At 48.2% G+C, this 14,430-nt stretch overlaps 1 protein-coding gene across 1 annotated transcript in view; it reads left to right on the forward strand.

Moving 5' to 3' along the window:
- Window positions 1–14,430, forward strand: part of LOC141077916 (otogelin-like) — a 280,958-nt gene that overhangs the window by 199,389 nt on the left and 67,139 nt on the right. The window contains exon 24 of the mRNA XM_073564686.1: window positions 8,949–9,132. Within this exon, the coding sequence (XP_073420787.1) occupies window positions 8,949–9,132 (184 nt within the window). The remainder of the gene's footprint in view (window positions 1–8,948; window positions 9,133–14,430) is intronic.

Genomic DNA, 14,430 nt, shown 5'->3' on the forward strand with positions numbered 1-14,430 from the left:
TATGATGAGCGGGGTGGTACGGGGGGGAACGGTTTGATGAAGAGAGGGGGTGTGGAGAGGTCAGAGGAGCATGTAGAGTTACAGCAGCGGCGCCCTTTTTTTTCACTTAACTTTATGTACATTGATTCCGACAACCAATCAGGGCGCAGAAACCACAACGTCATGACACTAGGTCTTCTGTGAGTGGCTGCCGAACTCACATGTCCCTGGCCATATAGAAAGCGGACATCTTGTTTTGCTGGCGCCATTGTCTCAGTGTCACAGTGCAGAGGTCACTCCTGCGCTAGTGCTGCTGCTGAAAGTGAACTTATCCTGTGTGAAATCGATCTTCCAGCAATACCTGTGTGGCCGTCTCCGGAGGCCCCATTAGCTACTCCTAATCGTTTGTGCTAAAACTGTGTTTCAGAGACGAATCAGAAGGACGGATTTCCACTTAATCATCGTTAGGTATAACAGTGTTGTTCAGGCACACTATCTAAGAACATAAATAGTGATTGTTCATTTAGTGACAGGTGACTGACAGCTGTGGGCCTAAGGTTATGAAACAGCAGGTACAAGAGGGGAAGGGTACATAGAACATGAGTGGGAAAAGCGAGGTCATGGTGGAAGGGGGAATAGGCTTGGTGTTCGACGTGTACGTGGGTTAGGTGTTAATGTGAATGAAAGCTCTATGGAACAAACACCGTCTCGTCCTATCCAAAGACCACTGACAACATCTGTTACTTGATGGGCTACTCCACTCTCTTTCTTTCACAAGGCGTACCACTGTGCAGCTGTCAACAAGGCTCAGAAAGAGCATGTGCTACAGTGGATGCATCAAGCGGCCTCTCCTCTTCCTCCACCTCAACATCACACACAGTACAATCTTCAGAGGTGGCACCCCAATCACCATTGTTTCCCCCCTTTGCCAAAAATTTCCAAACATCCAAGCAACGTTTCTGCTCAATAGGGCTTTTTTAAATCTAGGAAGAGGTGGAGCCCATCTTCTCTGGTGTATAAAAAACCACAATCGAGTACAATGCACCTCATGGCTGTAATTTTTATTGTACGTCTGATTTGAAAAGGCCCTTTTGGACCGAAACATTGCTTCACTTGCCTCTATTGTATTTCACCATGTGATTTTTAAGCGTGGAATAATGGAATAAAGGTTATATTATATTCCCATTTTCTCTGGTACCTTTGAATCTTGGATTTTCAATTTCTTTGGACCTAGTGGGGGGACTACCGGAGTCAGCACGGAGCCACTATTATTATTTATTATTATAGCGCCATTTATTCCATGGCGCTTTACATGTGAGGACGGGTGTACATAATACATACAAGTACAGTAACTTAAACAATACAAGTCACGACTGGTACAGGATGAGAGAGGACCCTGCCCACGAGGGCTCACAATCTACAACGGGATGGGTGAGGATACAGTAGGCGAGGGTAGAGCTGGTCGTGCAGCGGTTTGGTGGATCGGTGGTTACAGCAAGTTGTAGGCTTGTCGGAAGAAGTAGGTCTTCATGCTCTCTTTGAAGGTTTCCATGGTAGGTGAAAGTCTGATATGTTGTGGTAGAGAGTTCCAGAGTAGGGGTGATGCGTGGGAGAAGACTTGTATGTGATTGTGGGAAGAGGAGATAAGAGGGGAGTACAGAAGGAGATCTTGTGAGGATCAGAGGTTTCGTGCAGGTAAGTACCGGGAGACTAGGTCACAGATGTACAGAGGACTCAGGTTGTGGATGGCTTTGTATGTCATGGTTAGGGTTTTGAACTGGAGTCTTTGCGTAATGGGGAGCCAGTGCAGGGATTGACAGAGTGCATGAGGACTCTTTGACTCTAGAGGATGGGGCAGAAGTATCTGGAGCTCAATATCAATACCTTCAGGGGGGTTGGACTATTTTGCATTTTGGTCTTCAAAAATGGAAGATTGGCCAGAGCTCGCCTGTCACGCCTTGAAGGCTTTGTCATTGTCATGCCCAGCAGTCAGCATTCTCTCAGAACATGTCTTCAGCACTGCTGGTGGTGTCGTGACAGTTAAGAGCATCCGGTTGTCACCTGAATCTCCAATGACTCTTGCACCTCAGTCTCAGACTGGACAGACTAGGCAATGGTGTGGTTTTTACTGTCATATATATTGACCTCGCATTATTGCAGTCTGTGCCACCTTTGTGGTGTCTTCTGTGCCTGTTGTTGCTACTGGGAGGAGACACAGATTAGATATTAGACAGTTAGAGTGATCAATGAGTGGAACAGGCTGCCACGAGAAGTGGTGAGTTCTCCTTCAATGGAAGTCTTCAAACAGAGGCTGGACAGACATCTGACTGGGATGATTTAGCGAATCCTGCTTTGAGCAGGGGGTTGGACCAGATGGCCCAGGAGGTCCCTTCCAACTCTACCATTCTATGATTCTATGATTCTATGATTCTACTGCTGATGATGTTACAAACAATTTTTTGAAATGTGGAGACTCTAAGTTGGGTCTATATCTGGTGGGTTGCCTGTAGTTGAAGGTCTGTCAAAGGCCTATTATATTGTTTCTACTCTATGGAAATTGATGCCACTTTAGTGATGTGTGACAATTATTTTTTAAAATGTGGAGACTTCAAGTTGGGGCGCCATCTGGTGAGTTGCCCGTGTAAGTAGCGCTCCCAGACAGGCAGGCCTGCACTTGCTTTCAGTCACCTACGTGTGTTACTTTCCTTACATTTTTCTACCAATATTACTGTATGAAACCGATGTGTGTGCCATCTGAGTGTGGCTGGAATAAATAAATAATTGGAAGTGTTGCATGAGGTGTGAGGTCTCCCAGCTAAGACAGCTTACGCCGCTCCCTTAACCAGCAGGTCCTCATTGAAACTTCAATTCCAAGCTGTAAATGCTGGGTCAGACCCTGATACCTCATGCATGGCACATGGCTGACTGCTGCTGTGCCATTTGCAAATTTCTTTTGTGGGTCAATTGATGCCAGGTTTCATGGTGTCTGCCCCTAATTTTAGCTGATTGGGAAGCTTTTTGTCACCCCTTAAGTTGTTGTGTATGGCTTTGGTTTGGCCTCTCATTGGATCTAATGGGGTTCAGGTACACTCGTTGAACCGAACCAAACATTGAAAGGTTTTTGCTCATCTCTAGTTGTCAGATACCACTTATCTTTCAAGAGTCTGTGCTGGATGTCATTTATTATATTATTATCAACAATATATTACTGCAGGTCATCTTTTATAACGCCCTCATATATGTGACATTACTGATGTCAGGCTTACCGGACGGTAGAATCCTGGATCCACCTTTTTACCTTTCTTAAATATCAGTACCACAGCAGCCTCCTCTAATCCTGCGGCACCGACCCTGTTACGAGAGAGTATAAGAATATGAGATACAACGGTCTATCAATTACTGAGCTCAGCTCCCTCAGTATCTGTGGATGAATGCCATCTGGACCAGGGGATTGGTCAAGGTTTAATTTGCTCAGACGCAGTCGTACTTCTCCTTGTGTTATATTACATAGGTTGTGAACTTTGATTTTTGCCTTGTTGAATGATCCCTGGAACAGACAGTTCATTGGTGAACATGGATTAGACGTGCCGGTTTAATATCTCAGTCTTTTCTTTGTCCTCTGTAATTATCTTATTATCGCCTTTTAAGGGGCCGATACCATCTGTTTTTTTCTTTTAGGCATTGATGTATTTATAATTTTTTTTTTTTTAATTTTAATGTCTCTGGCGATTTGTTTCTCTGTGGATAACTTTGTAACTTGATTTCATTTTTACATTTCTTATTGAGATCTTTATACTATTGAATTGCTATTTCTGTATTTTCGGTCTTCAGGATTCTGAATGCTCCTTATTTTTGTCTTATTAACCCCTTAACGACTGCCGATACGCCTTTTAACGGCGCTAGTTAAGGGTATTAAACCACAGCGCCGTTAATTAACGCCGCTGTGGAGAAAGTGTATAGCGCCCCCCAGAGTCGGATTTTCTCCAGAGTCTCAGCTGCCCGGGGGTAGCCGAGACGCCAGAGAACATGATTCAGGTCAGTTTTTACTGACCCCAGCTTTGCCATTGCCATTATTAATCGTATACATCAGAGGAGAGAGAAATAGGGTTCCAGTTACCTCCCAGTGTCCCTCTGTCTCCTGGCCCCCCCACGGCCGCCGGCGTCTTCTTGCGGTAAGAAAATGGCGGGCGCATGCACAGTGTGCCCGCCGAGATCTGCCGGCCAGCACCTGGCAACAATAGGAAGATTTTTCCTATTGGTTCATTTTGTTCACTATGATAGACCCTTTATCACCCCCTTAGTTAGGGAACAAAAATTGAAATAAAGAAAATTTACAATTTTCTTGGTGGTCTGGGGCAACTCGCATTATCACCTGGGTCCAAAACTGAGGTTTATTCTCCGCCAAAGGCGTAGCATCAATACCCCTCAAAGGAATAGGCGTCCGCAGCGGCGTCATGAAAAAACCACAACGTTTGGCAAAGTCCAAATCCATCAGATTCAAAGCTTCTCCTGAATCCACAAAAGCCTTAGTGGAAAACGTGGATAAGGAGCAGATCAGAGTAATTGCCAAAAGGAACTTAGGTTGTTCACTGCCCACAGCAAATGTGTGTGCAAAACGTTTCTCTCGTTTAGGGCAGACAGAAATAGTATGAGAGGCATCTCCACAGAAAAAATACAGCTTATTACGCCTTCTAAACTCCTGACGTTGCGCCATAGACAAAACGCCGTCACATTGCAGAGGTTCAGACGTTTGTTCAAAAGGTGGCAGCGCCTCCCGTGTAGTTTTACGTTCACGTAAATGCCGATCAACTTGAATGGCTAATGACATAGAATCATCCAGACCAGGGGGAACAGGAAATCCCATCATAACATCTTTTACGTTCTCTGATAAACCCTTCCGAAAGAGAGCTGCCAAAGCACTATCATTCCATGTAGTAAGGACCGCCCACTTTCGGAATTTTTGACAGTATAACTCTGCAGAATCCTGACCCTGGTTTAATGCCAACAGGGTTCTCTCAGCTTGATCAACAGCATTAGGTTCATCATACAACAACCCCAAGACTTGAAAAAATGCATCCACATTAGTCAGAATAGGATTTTCAGGTGTCAGAGAAAAAGCCCAATCCTGGGGATCACCGCGCAGCAAGGAGATGACAATTTTATCCTGCTGCGCAGAGCTCCCCGATGAGTTAGGCTTCAAGGCCAGAAATAATTTACAATTATTCTTAAAATTCAAAAATTTAGACCAATCCTCAGAAAACACATCAGGAGTAGGGATCTTAGGTTCAGCAGCATGTGACTGAATGAGGTAGGTGGAAATTCCCTGCACTTCAGCAGCAAGTTGCTCCACACGATCAGACAATTGCTTAATCTCCATTAGGGAAAAAAAAATCCTTCTACGGCCCCAGAGAAAAAGAGGAAAAAATACATAAAAAAAAAAATTCTGACACTTTTTTTTTAAACAATTTTTTCCTGCTTTTTAGTACCCTAGAATCTGCGGTATGGCTGGTGATTCTGTTATGAATGGGTCACCGAGGAGGAAAACTAAACAAGCTAAGTCACAGAAAACCAGAGAGGTTGGTATCTATGCAGATTGCAGACCCCTGATCCTAACCACACAACTACCAGCAGCCGTGGAGCATTCCTAAGATGAATCTAGACGCCTCGTCACAGCCGGAGGACTAAATAAGCCTAAAGCAAGAAAAGGGGAAAACTAACTGCCCGAGAGCAGACCCCCAAAGGAATAGACAGCCCCTAAACATGTGTTGACGGTGAAACAAGATGAAAACACAAACACAGGCAGGAAAATGGGCTGAGAAAACGATGGGGCCCAAACTAACTAGAAAGGACAGGAAAGGAAAGACACTGTCTGCAATCTGCCCAAAAAAACCTACAAAAATAATGTCCAACACTTCTGATAACAAAATTAACCCTGAAGTCACTAGCCTTCTCCCACTATATCAGCACTCTGAAGTATCCCAGTTCATCCGCTCCAAAACCTTCTGGCAATAACATGTGTCGATGGGAGAACTCTTTGGGAGACGGTTCGTCTGGCTACTGAGCTGCTTGAGGTCCGCATTGGGATGCTTCATACCAAAAAGATAGTAACATGTGGGAAAGAACATATTAGACTATGACATCACAAATCTGTGTTGGACTGGGGAACTGGAGAGTTGCTCCGCTGGGGACATTCCTGTCATGAGAAGTGTCTGACTCCAGTACGTCCGACTAAGGCCCCGTTTTCTCCAGCATCGCTGCCCGGTTTGCCATCTGCCTATTGGTCCTTTGCCAATGTATTTGACAAAAAGGAAGCAGAGACTTTGCCTCCCCACAGGCCATATGACTGCCCTATCGACTTGATTCCCGGATCTACACCCCATAGAGGACGAATTTACTCTCTGTCCCCAGCTGAGACTCAAGCTATGTCGGACTACATTCAGGAGCATTTTGCCAGGGGGTTCATTTAAAAGTCCTCCTCGCCTGCTGGGGCTGGGCTTTTCTTCATTAAAAAGCATGGGTCACTCTGACAATGTATTGACTATCGGGGTCTCAACCAGATCATGGTGAAAAATAAATATCCTATCCCACTGATCCCAGAGTTGTTTGACCGATTAAGAGGTGCCAGGATCTTCACCAAATTAGATTTAAGAGGCGCCTACAATCTAATCCGCATTCAACGGGGAAACGAATGGAAGACGGCTTTCAACACCAGGGACAGACATTATGAATACCGAGTGATGCCCTTCAGTCTCAGTAATGCACCGGCAGTTTTTCAAGAGTTTGTCAATGATATCTTTTGGGACCTGCTTTATTCCTGCTTTGTTGTGTATCTGGACGATATCTTGGTATTTTCCCTGGATCTGGCCTCCCACTGAAGAGCAGTTCAGCAAGTTCATCAGGGTCTTAGGGAGAATAGACTCTACACCAAGTATGAGAAATGCGTTTTTGAACAGTTTGCCCTTCCCTTCTTGGGTTACATTATTTCAGATACCGGACTTTGATTGGATCCTGAGAAAGTTTCTACAATCCTTAAATGGCCGCTGCCCGTTGGAGTCAAAGCAATACAGAGATTCCTTGGCTTTGCTAACTATTATCGACAAATCATTCCACACTTCTCCACTCTGACTGCTCCCATCTGTGCTATGACCTGAAAAGGAGCCGATACAAAGAATTGGTCCTCCGCTCTCTTAAATGGTCCTTCTCCACGGCTCCCGTTTTGCATAGTCCGGATTTGAACAAACAGTTCTTCCTAGAGGTGGCGCATCCTCGTTAGGGGCTGGAGCTGTGCTCACTGACAAATCTTCCTCGGGTACCCGCGTGTCCTGTGGTTTCACATTGTAGAAGGATCAACTTTATTCTCATTTGCACAAGGAAAGACTAGAAGCAATGGGATGAAACTGAATGGGAGGAGACACAGATTAGATATTAGAAAAAACTTTTTGACAGTTAGAGTGATCAATGAGTGGAACAGGCTGCCACGAGAAGTGGTGAGTTCTCCTTCAATGGAAGTCTTCAAACAGAGGCTGGACAGACATCTGACTGGGATGATTTAGCGAATCCTGCTTTGAGCAGGGGGTTGGACCAGATGGCCCAGGAGGTCCCTTCCAACTCTACGATTCTATGATTCTATGATTCTTCTCTAAGGCCTTCTCCGCTCCAGGGCGTAACTACTCCATTGGTGACTGGGAGTTACTCGCCATTAAGATGGCTTTGGAGGAGTGGCGGTACCTACTGGAGGGCGTAATCTATCCAGTGGTCATCTACATGGACCGTAAGAACCTGTCGTACCTCCAGTCCACCCAGAGACTTAATCCATGCCAAACCAGGTGGTCTTTTTTTGCTCGCTTTAAATTTTTATTACATTTCAGGTCCGGTGACAAGAATGTCAGAGCTGATGCCCTCTCTTGCTCATTTCTGTCCGGGGACCAAGAGGAGGATCCTCAATTTATCATCGAGCCATCCAAGATTTTTACTGTCCAGTCAGCCTGTCGTGAATCCCCCCAGGAAAGAACCTTGTGGCTGAATCTGAGAAGGAGCGAGTTTTGTCATGGGGCAACTGATAGCATGGTTCATTGAGGACATACTAATGGGGATAAACAGTACAGATAAAAGCAGAGAAAAACAGCTGAAAACTAGTAAGGAAAACACCAAACTCTGCTCTTTTGTTACATTATGATATTGCGTTTAACTATGCACTTATCTGCATCCCCACACTTAAAATGCAGCCTCCACACCGCTCAGCAGCCTTGCTTAGCGTATCTGAAATTTGTAGTCCTTCAAATGGCAAATACAGGTGTATGCAAACATAGGCATTATGTCGCTGACAGCACCTTCCCGGCAGTATGTCGCTGACAGCACCTTTCCGGCAGTCTGTCGCCGACAGCACCTTCCCAGCAGTCTGTCGCCGAGAGCACCTTCTCGGCAGTATGTCGCCGACAGCACCCGGCAGTATGTCGCCGTCAGCACCTTTCCGGCAGTCTGTCGCTGACAGCACCTTCCCAGCAGTCTGTCGCCGAGAGCACCTTCTCGGCAGTATGGTGCCGACAGCACCCGGCAGTATGTCGCCGTCAGCACCTTTCCGGCAGTCTGTCGCTGACAGCACCTTCCCAGCAGTCTGTCGCCGAGAGCACCTTCTCGGCAGTATGTTGCCGACAGCACCCGGCAGTATGTCGCCGAGAGCACCTTCTCGGCAGTATGTCGCCAACAGCACCTTCCTGGCAGTATGTCGCCGACAGCACCTTTTCGGCAGTAGATTGAGGACAGCACCTTCCTGGTGGTAAATCACAGGCATCATCTCTCCGGAGTGCGGCTTTAATCATTTATTTTCAGTTTCACGTCTTAGGCAGTTTATCACTGGCAGTATGTCATTGGCAACACATTTGGGAAGGCTTCTCATCGGTGGCAGCATTTTATAAGTAACACTTCATTAGTTCTTCTACACTATTTAACTAAAATATTCTTTTTAATAGGTTGTTGTAAACTCAAGGAACGCCTGGCCAATAGTCAGAAAATATGGGTACAAGATCGTGGATACAGGAAATATGTACCTGATCGACACTCCATCAGATGTCCAGATTCAGTGGTTCCACAGCACGGGTTTGATGATCATTGAATCTAACTCCACTAGTAAACCCTCGTCTATGGGGCTGTGCGGTAAGTACAACATGTACATGGTCCAGAATATGGTTCACCTTAAGATCAGTGACCAAGTGTACAACTATACACAGTTTGGTGTAACAACCCTTCTGGCATCACTGCATGGCCTCCCATTCCCGCACACCAACTTACTCACTGCTCCAGGTCATGCGGTGATTTCTGTATGCTGCCAGCTCCATGCACTATACCTCTTGTTTTACTGCTTGCTCTCCATGTTTCCTGACTGTGTGTATAGGGGGCGGCGCCTGACCTCTCTACTTCTTATGCAGTCAGGGTGCAGCGGTCTAATCTGTCCCCAACCAATCAACTGGAGCCCTTTACTATATAGGGTCGCCACACCCCCTAACCTTTGCCTGTGCAATGTCTACTCAGTTAGCTCCTTGCTACTGAGGAAGCCAGGCCCTGTCCTTTGTCTTGCCTTCCTTGAGAGGCTTTACTCCTAGCATTTCTTGTACACCCTGAGTGCCCGCCAGGAGGCTTATATCCTGGTCCCTGTCTTGTCCTAGCTTTGTCTGAGTACGTGCCTGGTACTTCTTTGCTCGCTCTCCAGGAGGCAGAATATCCTGGTCCCTGAATCCTTCGGTCCCTGTACCTTGTCTTGTACTGTCTCTGTCTGAACTCTGTCTTACCTCTGTCTGTCAGTCTCCTTGTCTGTGGTTCCCTTCCCTGCTGTGTCGTTCCCTGTGTCCTCCCTGTCTGTACCTTGCACTCTTGCAAGCTCCGCCTACCCTTGCACTCTTGCAAGCTCCGCCTACCTTGCACTCTTGCAAGCTCCGCCTACCTTGCACTCTTGCAAGCTGCGCCTACCCTGCACTCTTGCAAGCTCCGCCTACCTTGCACTATTGGAAGCTCCGCCTACCTTGCACGCTTCCAAGCTCCGCCTACCTTGCACTCTTCCAAGCTCCGCTTACCTTGCACTCTTGCAAGCTCCGCCTACTCCGCACTCTTGCAAGCTCCGCCTACTCCGCACTCTTGCAAGCTCCGCCTACTCCGCACTCTTGCAAGCTCCGCCTACTCCGCACTCCTGCGGCTCCGCCTACTCTGCACTCCTGCAGCTCTGCCTACTCCGAACTCCTGCTTTTGTCATATTCCACTCTCTCCTATCCGTACCCTTACCTGCACCTCCTATTCGAACAGGACCCTACCTGTTCCTCCATATTCCATTCCTTCCAGCCAGTACTCGCTCCTGCTGTGTGAACAGGACCCTACCTGTTCCTTCGCACACCACGCCTGCCTGCCCTGTGTCTCAAGCCGTGCCTGCCTGCCCTGTGTCTCAAGCCGTGCCTGCCTGCCCTGTGTCTCAAGCCGTGCCAGCCTGTCCTGTGTCTCAAGCCGTGCCCGCCTGCCCTGTGTCTCAAGCCGTGCCCGCCTGGCCTGTGTCTCAAGCCGTGCCCGCCTGTCCTGTGTCTCAAGCCGTGCCCGCCTGTCCTGTGTCTCAAGCCGTGCCCGCCTGTCCTGTGTCTCAAGCCGTGCCCGCCTGTCCTGTGTCTCAAGCCGTGCCCGCCTGTCCTGTGTCTCAAGCCGTGCCCGCCTGTCCTGTGTCTCAAGCCGTGCCCGCCTGTCCTGTGTCTCAAGCCGTGCCCGCCTGTCCTGTGTCTCAAGCCGTGCCCGGCTGCCCTGTGTCTCAAGCCGTGCCCGCCTGTCCTGTGTCTCAAGCCGTGCCTGCCTGTCCTGTGTCTCAAGCCGTGCCTGCCTGTCCTGTGTCTCAAGCCGTGCCTGCCTGTCCTGTGTCTCAAGCCATGCCTGCCTGCCCTGTGTCTCAAGCCGTGCCCGCCTGCCCTGTGTCTCAAGCCGTGCCCGCCTGTCCTGTGTCTCAAGCCGTGCCTGCCTGTCCTGTGTCTCAAGCCGTGCCCGGCTGCCCTGTGTCTCAAGCCGTGCCTGCCTGTCCTGTGTCTCAAGCCGTGCCCGCCTGCCTTGTGTCTCAAGCCGTGCCCGGCTGCCCTGTGTCTCAAGCCGTGCCTGCCTGTCCTGTGTCTCAAGCCGTGTCCGCCTGCCTTGTGTCTCAAGCCGTGCCCGGCTGCCCTGTGTCTCAAGCCGTGCCTGCCTGTCCTGTGTCTCAAGCCGTGCCCGCCTGCCCTGTGTCTCAAGCCACGCCTGCTTGCCCTGTATCTGTCGTACCTTCTTGCCCTGTGTCTCAGCCTGCTTGTTACTCGCACCTGTCCAGGTGTCCTGTTCCCGAGTGGGATCAGCAGCCACAGCCAGACACCACCCTGGAGTGGCATCCGGCAGCTACCTGCCGCACAAGCCTGACCTCACCATCAGAGGCTCCAGTGAAGACCGAGGTAGCTGCCGTAGTCACACTCCTTCCAGGGTAGTCTGGTTTGTGGCACAGTGGGGCCACAACCCCCCGGCTCGCGCCAATCAGCCTAGGCGCGAGCGTGACACTTGGTGTAAGTATTCACCCCCTGAATATTCAGATAAATGACTTCATGGTGAATATTTCTTTGTGTTTGGTGAATAGAAACTTCTTCAGAGATCTTACAATAGTAAGAACATTGGAGTTAGATGAGCAGGGCGAGAGCTCTCTTGTCAGAATTCAGAACATGCACTTCTAACAGCATTTATTTAGCTGGAAATGGTGTTCTAGACCAGTTTTGAAGGTGATGCTCTGTTGCTCAAGTGCAGATCTTCAGTTTGCTTCCTATCATTGTAACTGTTTATAGAGAAAATGTCTCCTCAGTCAGAGGTCTCTTCCTGGATAATAAATCTCGTCCTGAGTCCAGTTGGGGTGATCTGGGTCAGGATTGGAGTAAGATGCACATTCAATTGAAATGTACTGTATGTTTTCGAACTTTATAGTCTGGATGTACCTGCTGTGGATGGGGAGGTGCGGGAGCTGTAGCATCCCTATCCTATGCACACCAGGATAGGGACGAGGGGGCCATGTGTACCTGTACTGGTGACATATAACGTATGTACCAGGAGGAGGATATTAGTACAAAATTGCCCAGTTTTTGCTTCAATTTTTTTTCTATTTTCCTCATCTAAAACCTAGGGACATAACCACAATATGAGGAACTCGATATGGGGATGTGGCGCCCCCAGGAGTATGGTCGCCACAGTGGCATTACCTTCCTCCTAGGGAGTGTGATGTCATGCTTGGAAGCAATAAAGGGTCTCTCTGTCAGTTAAATACAACACACAGCACAGTTCCCACTCCAGGCCAGCAGAGGGAGCTCTGAACCAAACTGGGGGAGGAGCTGCTCTCTGGGGAAGTTTAGTCAGTTCGTGTGAGGAGGGAAAAGTGTGTGGACGGGAGAAGAAGAGCTGGAGGATTGAGCAGAGTTCAGGCTCACTTCTAGCGTAGCGCATGGTTCGGAGTCCGGTCTCCGAGGTTGTATGGATGCTGATTTTCCTGCAGCAGAAACCGGAGGAACAGGAGGCTGTAAATGCTCTGTTCCCACATAAGACTCGGAGGCACAACAGCAACGTGTGAGCCAGAAGAAGGAGGCTACAGCTGTCTGCCATACGAGGGGGTTCTAAAAGAGAGCAAGCAAGGGGAACTTCAGTGTAACTCAGAACTGCAAGTGCCTCAGATAAGCGCTAGGAAGGAGACTACACAACCCATCTGCATAGAGAGATTGCTGAGTTGCTTCCAGGCTGCCAACTCTTGTTCCATCTGTAATCTGGATCCTGGATGGCACTTACAAAGCAAACCCCTTCAGCACTGCTACATCTCTGTGCCTAACACTGAACCCTCTTCCTCAACACCTATTACTACTGCCCTGGGAATACAGCTCTACCTGTGGGGAGCCATTACATCTTGCTGCCTTATACCATCTGTCCCAGAGGATCTGCCTGCAGCATCGGCTTAACCCCTTCATTGCCAAGCACCACAGGTGGCGTCACGTATCATCCATCTATAAACTTTAATCAGCCACGTTTCACCCCTTTTTCATGGACGCTCAGAGCCACGGACCAGGTGACCGCCACTGTGACACATCCCTCTGAAACACCGTCCCGGTAATGAGAACTCCACGGCCTTGGCGGGCGATCCAGGGACATGAGTACAATATAGGCATCTGGCTGGGAATGTATCTACAATATGGGAACCTGGATGGGGACATGACAACAATATGAGAACTTAGATGGACAATGTAACTACAATATGGGGACCTGGATGAGGATATAACTACAATATGAGGACCTGGATGGGGACATATCTACAAAATGAGGACCTGGATGGGGACATATAAATAATATGGGGACCTGGCTGGGGACATAACTTTAATATGAGTACCTGGATAGGGACATATCTACAATATGAGGACCTGGATGGGAACATAATTACAAATGGGGACATAACTACAATATGCGGATCTGGATAGGGGGACATAGCTACAATATGAGTGCTGTGAGGCAGTGGCCCCTCTTACAGCTAGGGGGCACTGTGTGTGGTCCTCAGGATACACATGGAGGCATAACTCTGATGGTGAGACAGTGACCAGCATTATTGCAAATGGCCGGTATGTGTCGCAGAGGAGATCCTCTATGCTGTAAGCCCGAAATGTTGTTGCTCTGGGACTAGTAGTTCCACAAGTGTTTGTTTACTTATAAGGGGGGCTTACTGGGTTAGTCGAAGAGCTGGGCAGGACTGACTAACCACACATACACCACCCACCTATGGGGGTGGTTACAGCTACATAATGTGACCAGGGTTTGGGTCACATGTTCAGTGTGTAATGTCCTGGATGGGGAAGCTACCGTCCTTCTGAGGGTCTGGACTGTCGGGAGTGCCCTGGTCACAAGGACGGTGATCCCAGTAAGGCAGCTTGCCCCGGAGTGAGGACTGACAAAGAGTCAGCATCTGGAGCAGGAGCTCCAGGAAAGTAACTCCAGAAAAGGGGTTATAATAACGGCATCGAAGTATCTGCCATTGGAACAGACTATCGTTCATTATTTTCTGTTGATACAGTATATGTAATGAACTGTTTGGCGTGTGGTCACCCACGGTAATGGGACGAAGTGAGAAATCTGGCCTGTTTAGTGACTGCAAGTTAAGCCGTGAACTGTGAAGTGCTATGGACTATGTGTTAGGTCTATGAAGAGTAACATGGCCTACAGTGTGGTTTATGATGCCTAAATAAACCAAATGGACTGTTTTGTAAGAAAAACATACCTGTGTACCTTCATCATGTTGCTAAGCGAGTGTGCCACAACACATGCAGTAAGCGCTGTCTTACAGTGCATATTTGTTATTACATCTATAACGACCCAAGCTCTATAGACTCTATGCTTTTCTTAATACATGCTACAACAGTAGTTGCCTTTTTTGCTTCTGCATCACACTGTTGG

The sequence above is a fragment of the Dendrobates tinctorius genome, unplaced genomic scaffold, assembly GCF_039654945.1.
Source record: "Dendrobates tinctorius isolate UK_male_01 unplaced genomic scaffold, ASM3965494v1 ptg000473l, whole genome shotgun sequence".
NCBI lineage: Eukaryota > Metazoa > Chordata > Amphibia > Anura > Dendrobatidae > Dendrobates > Dendrobates tinctorius.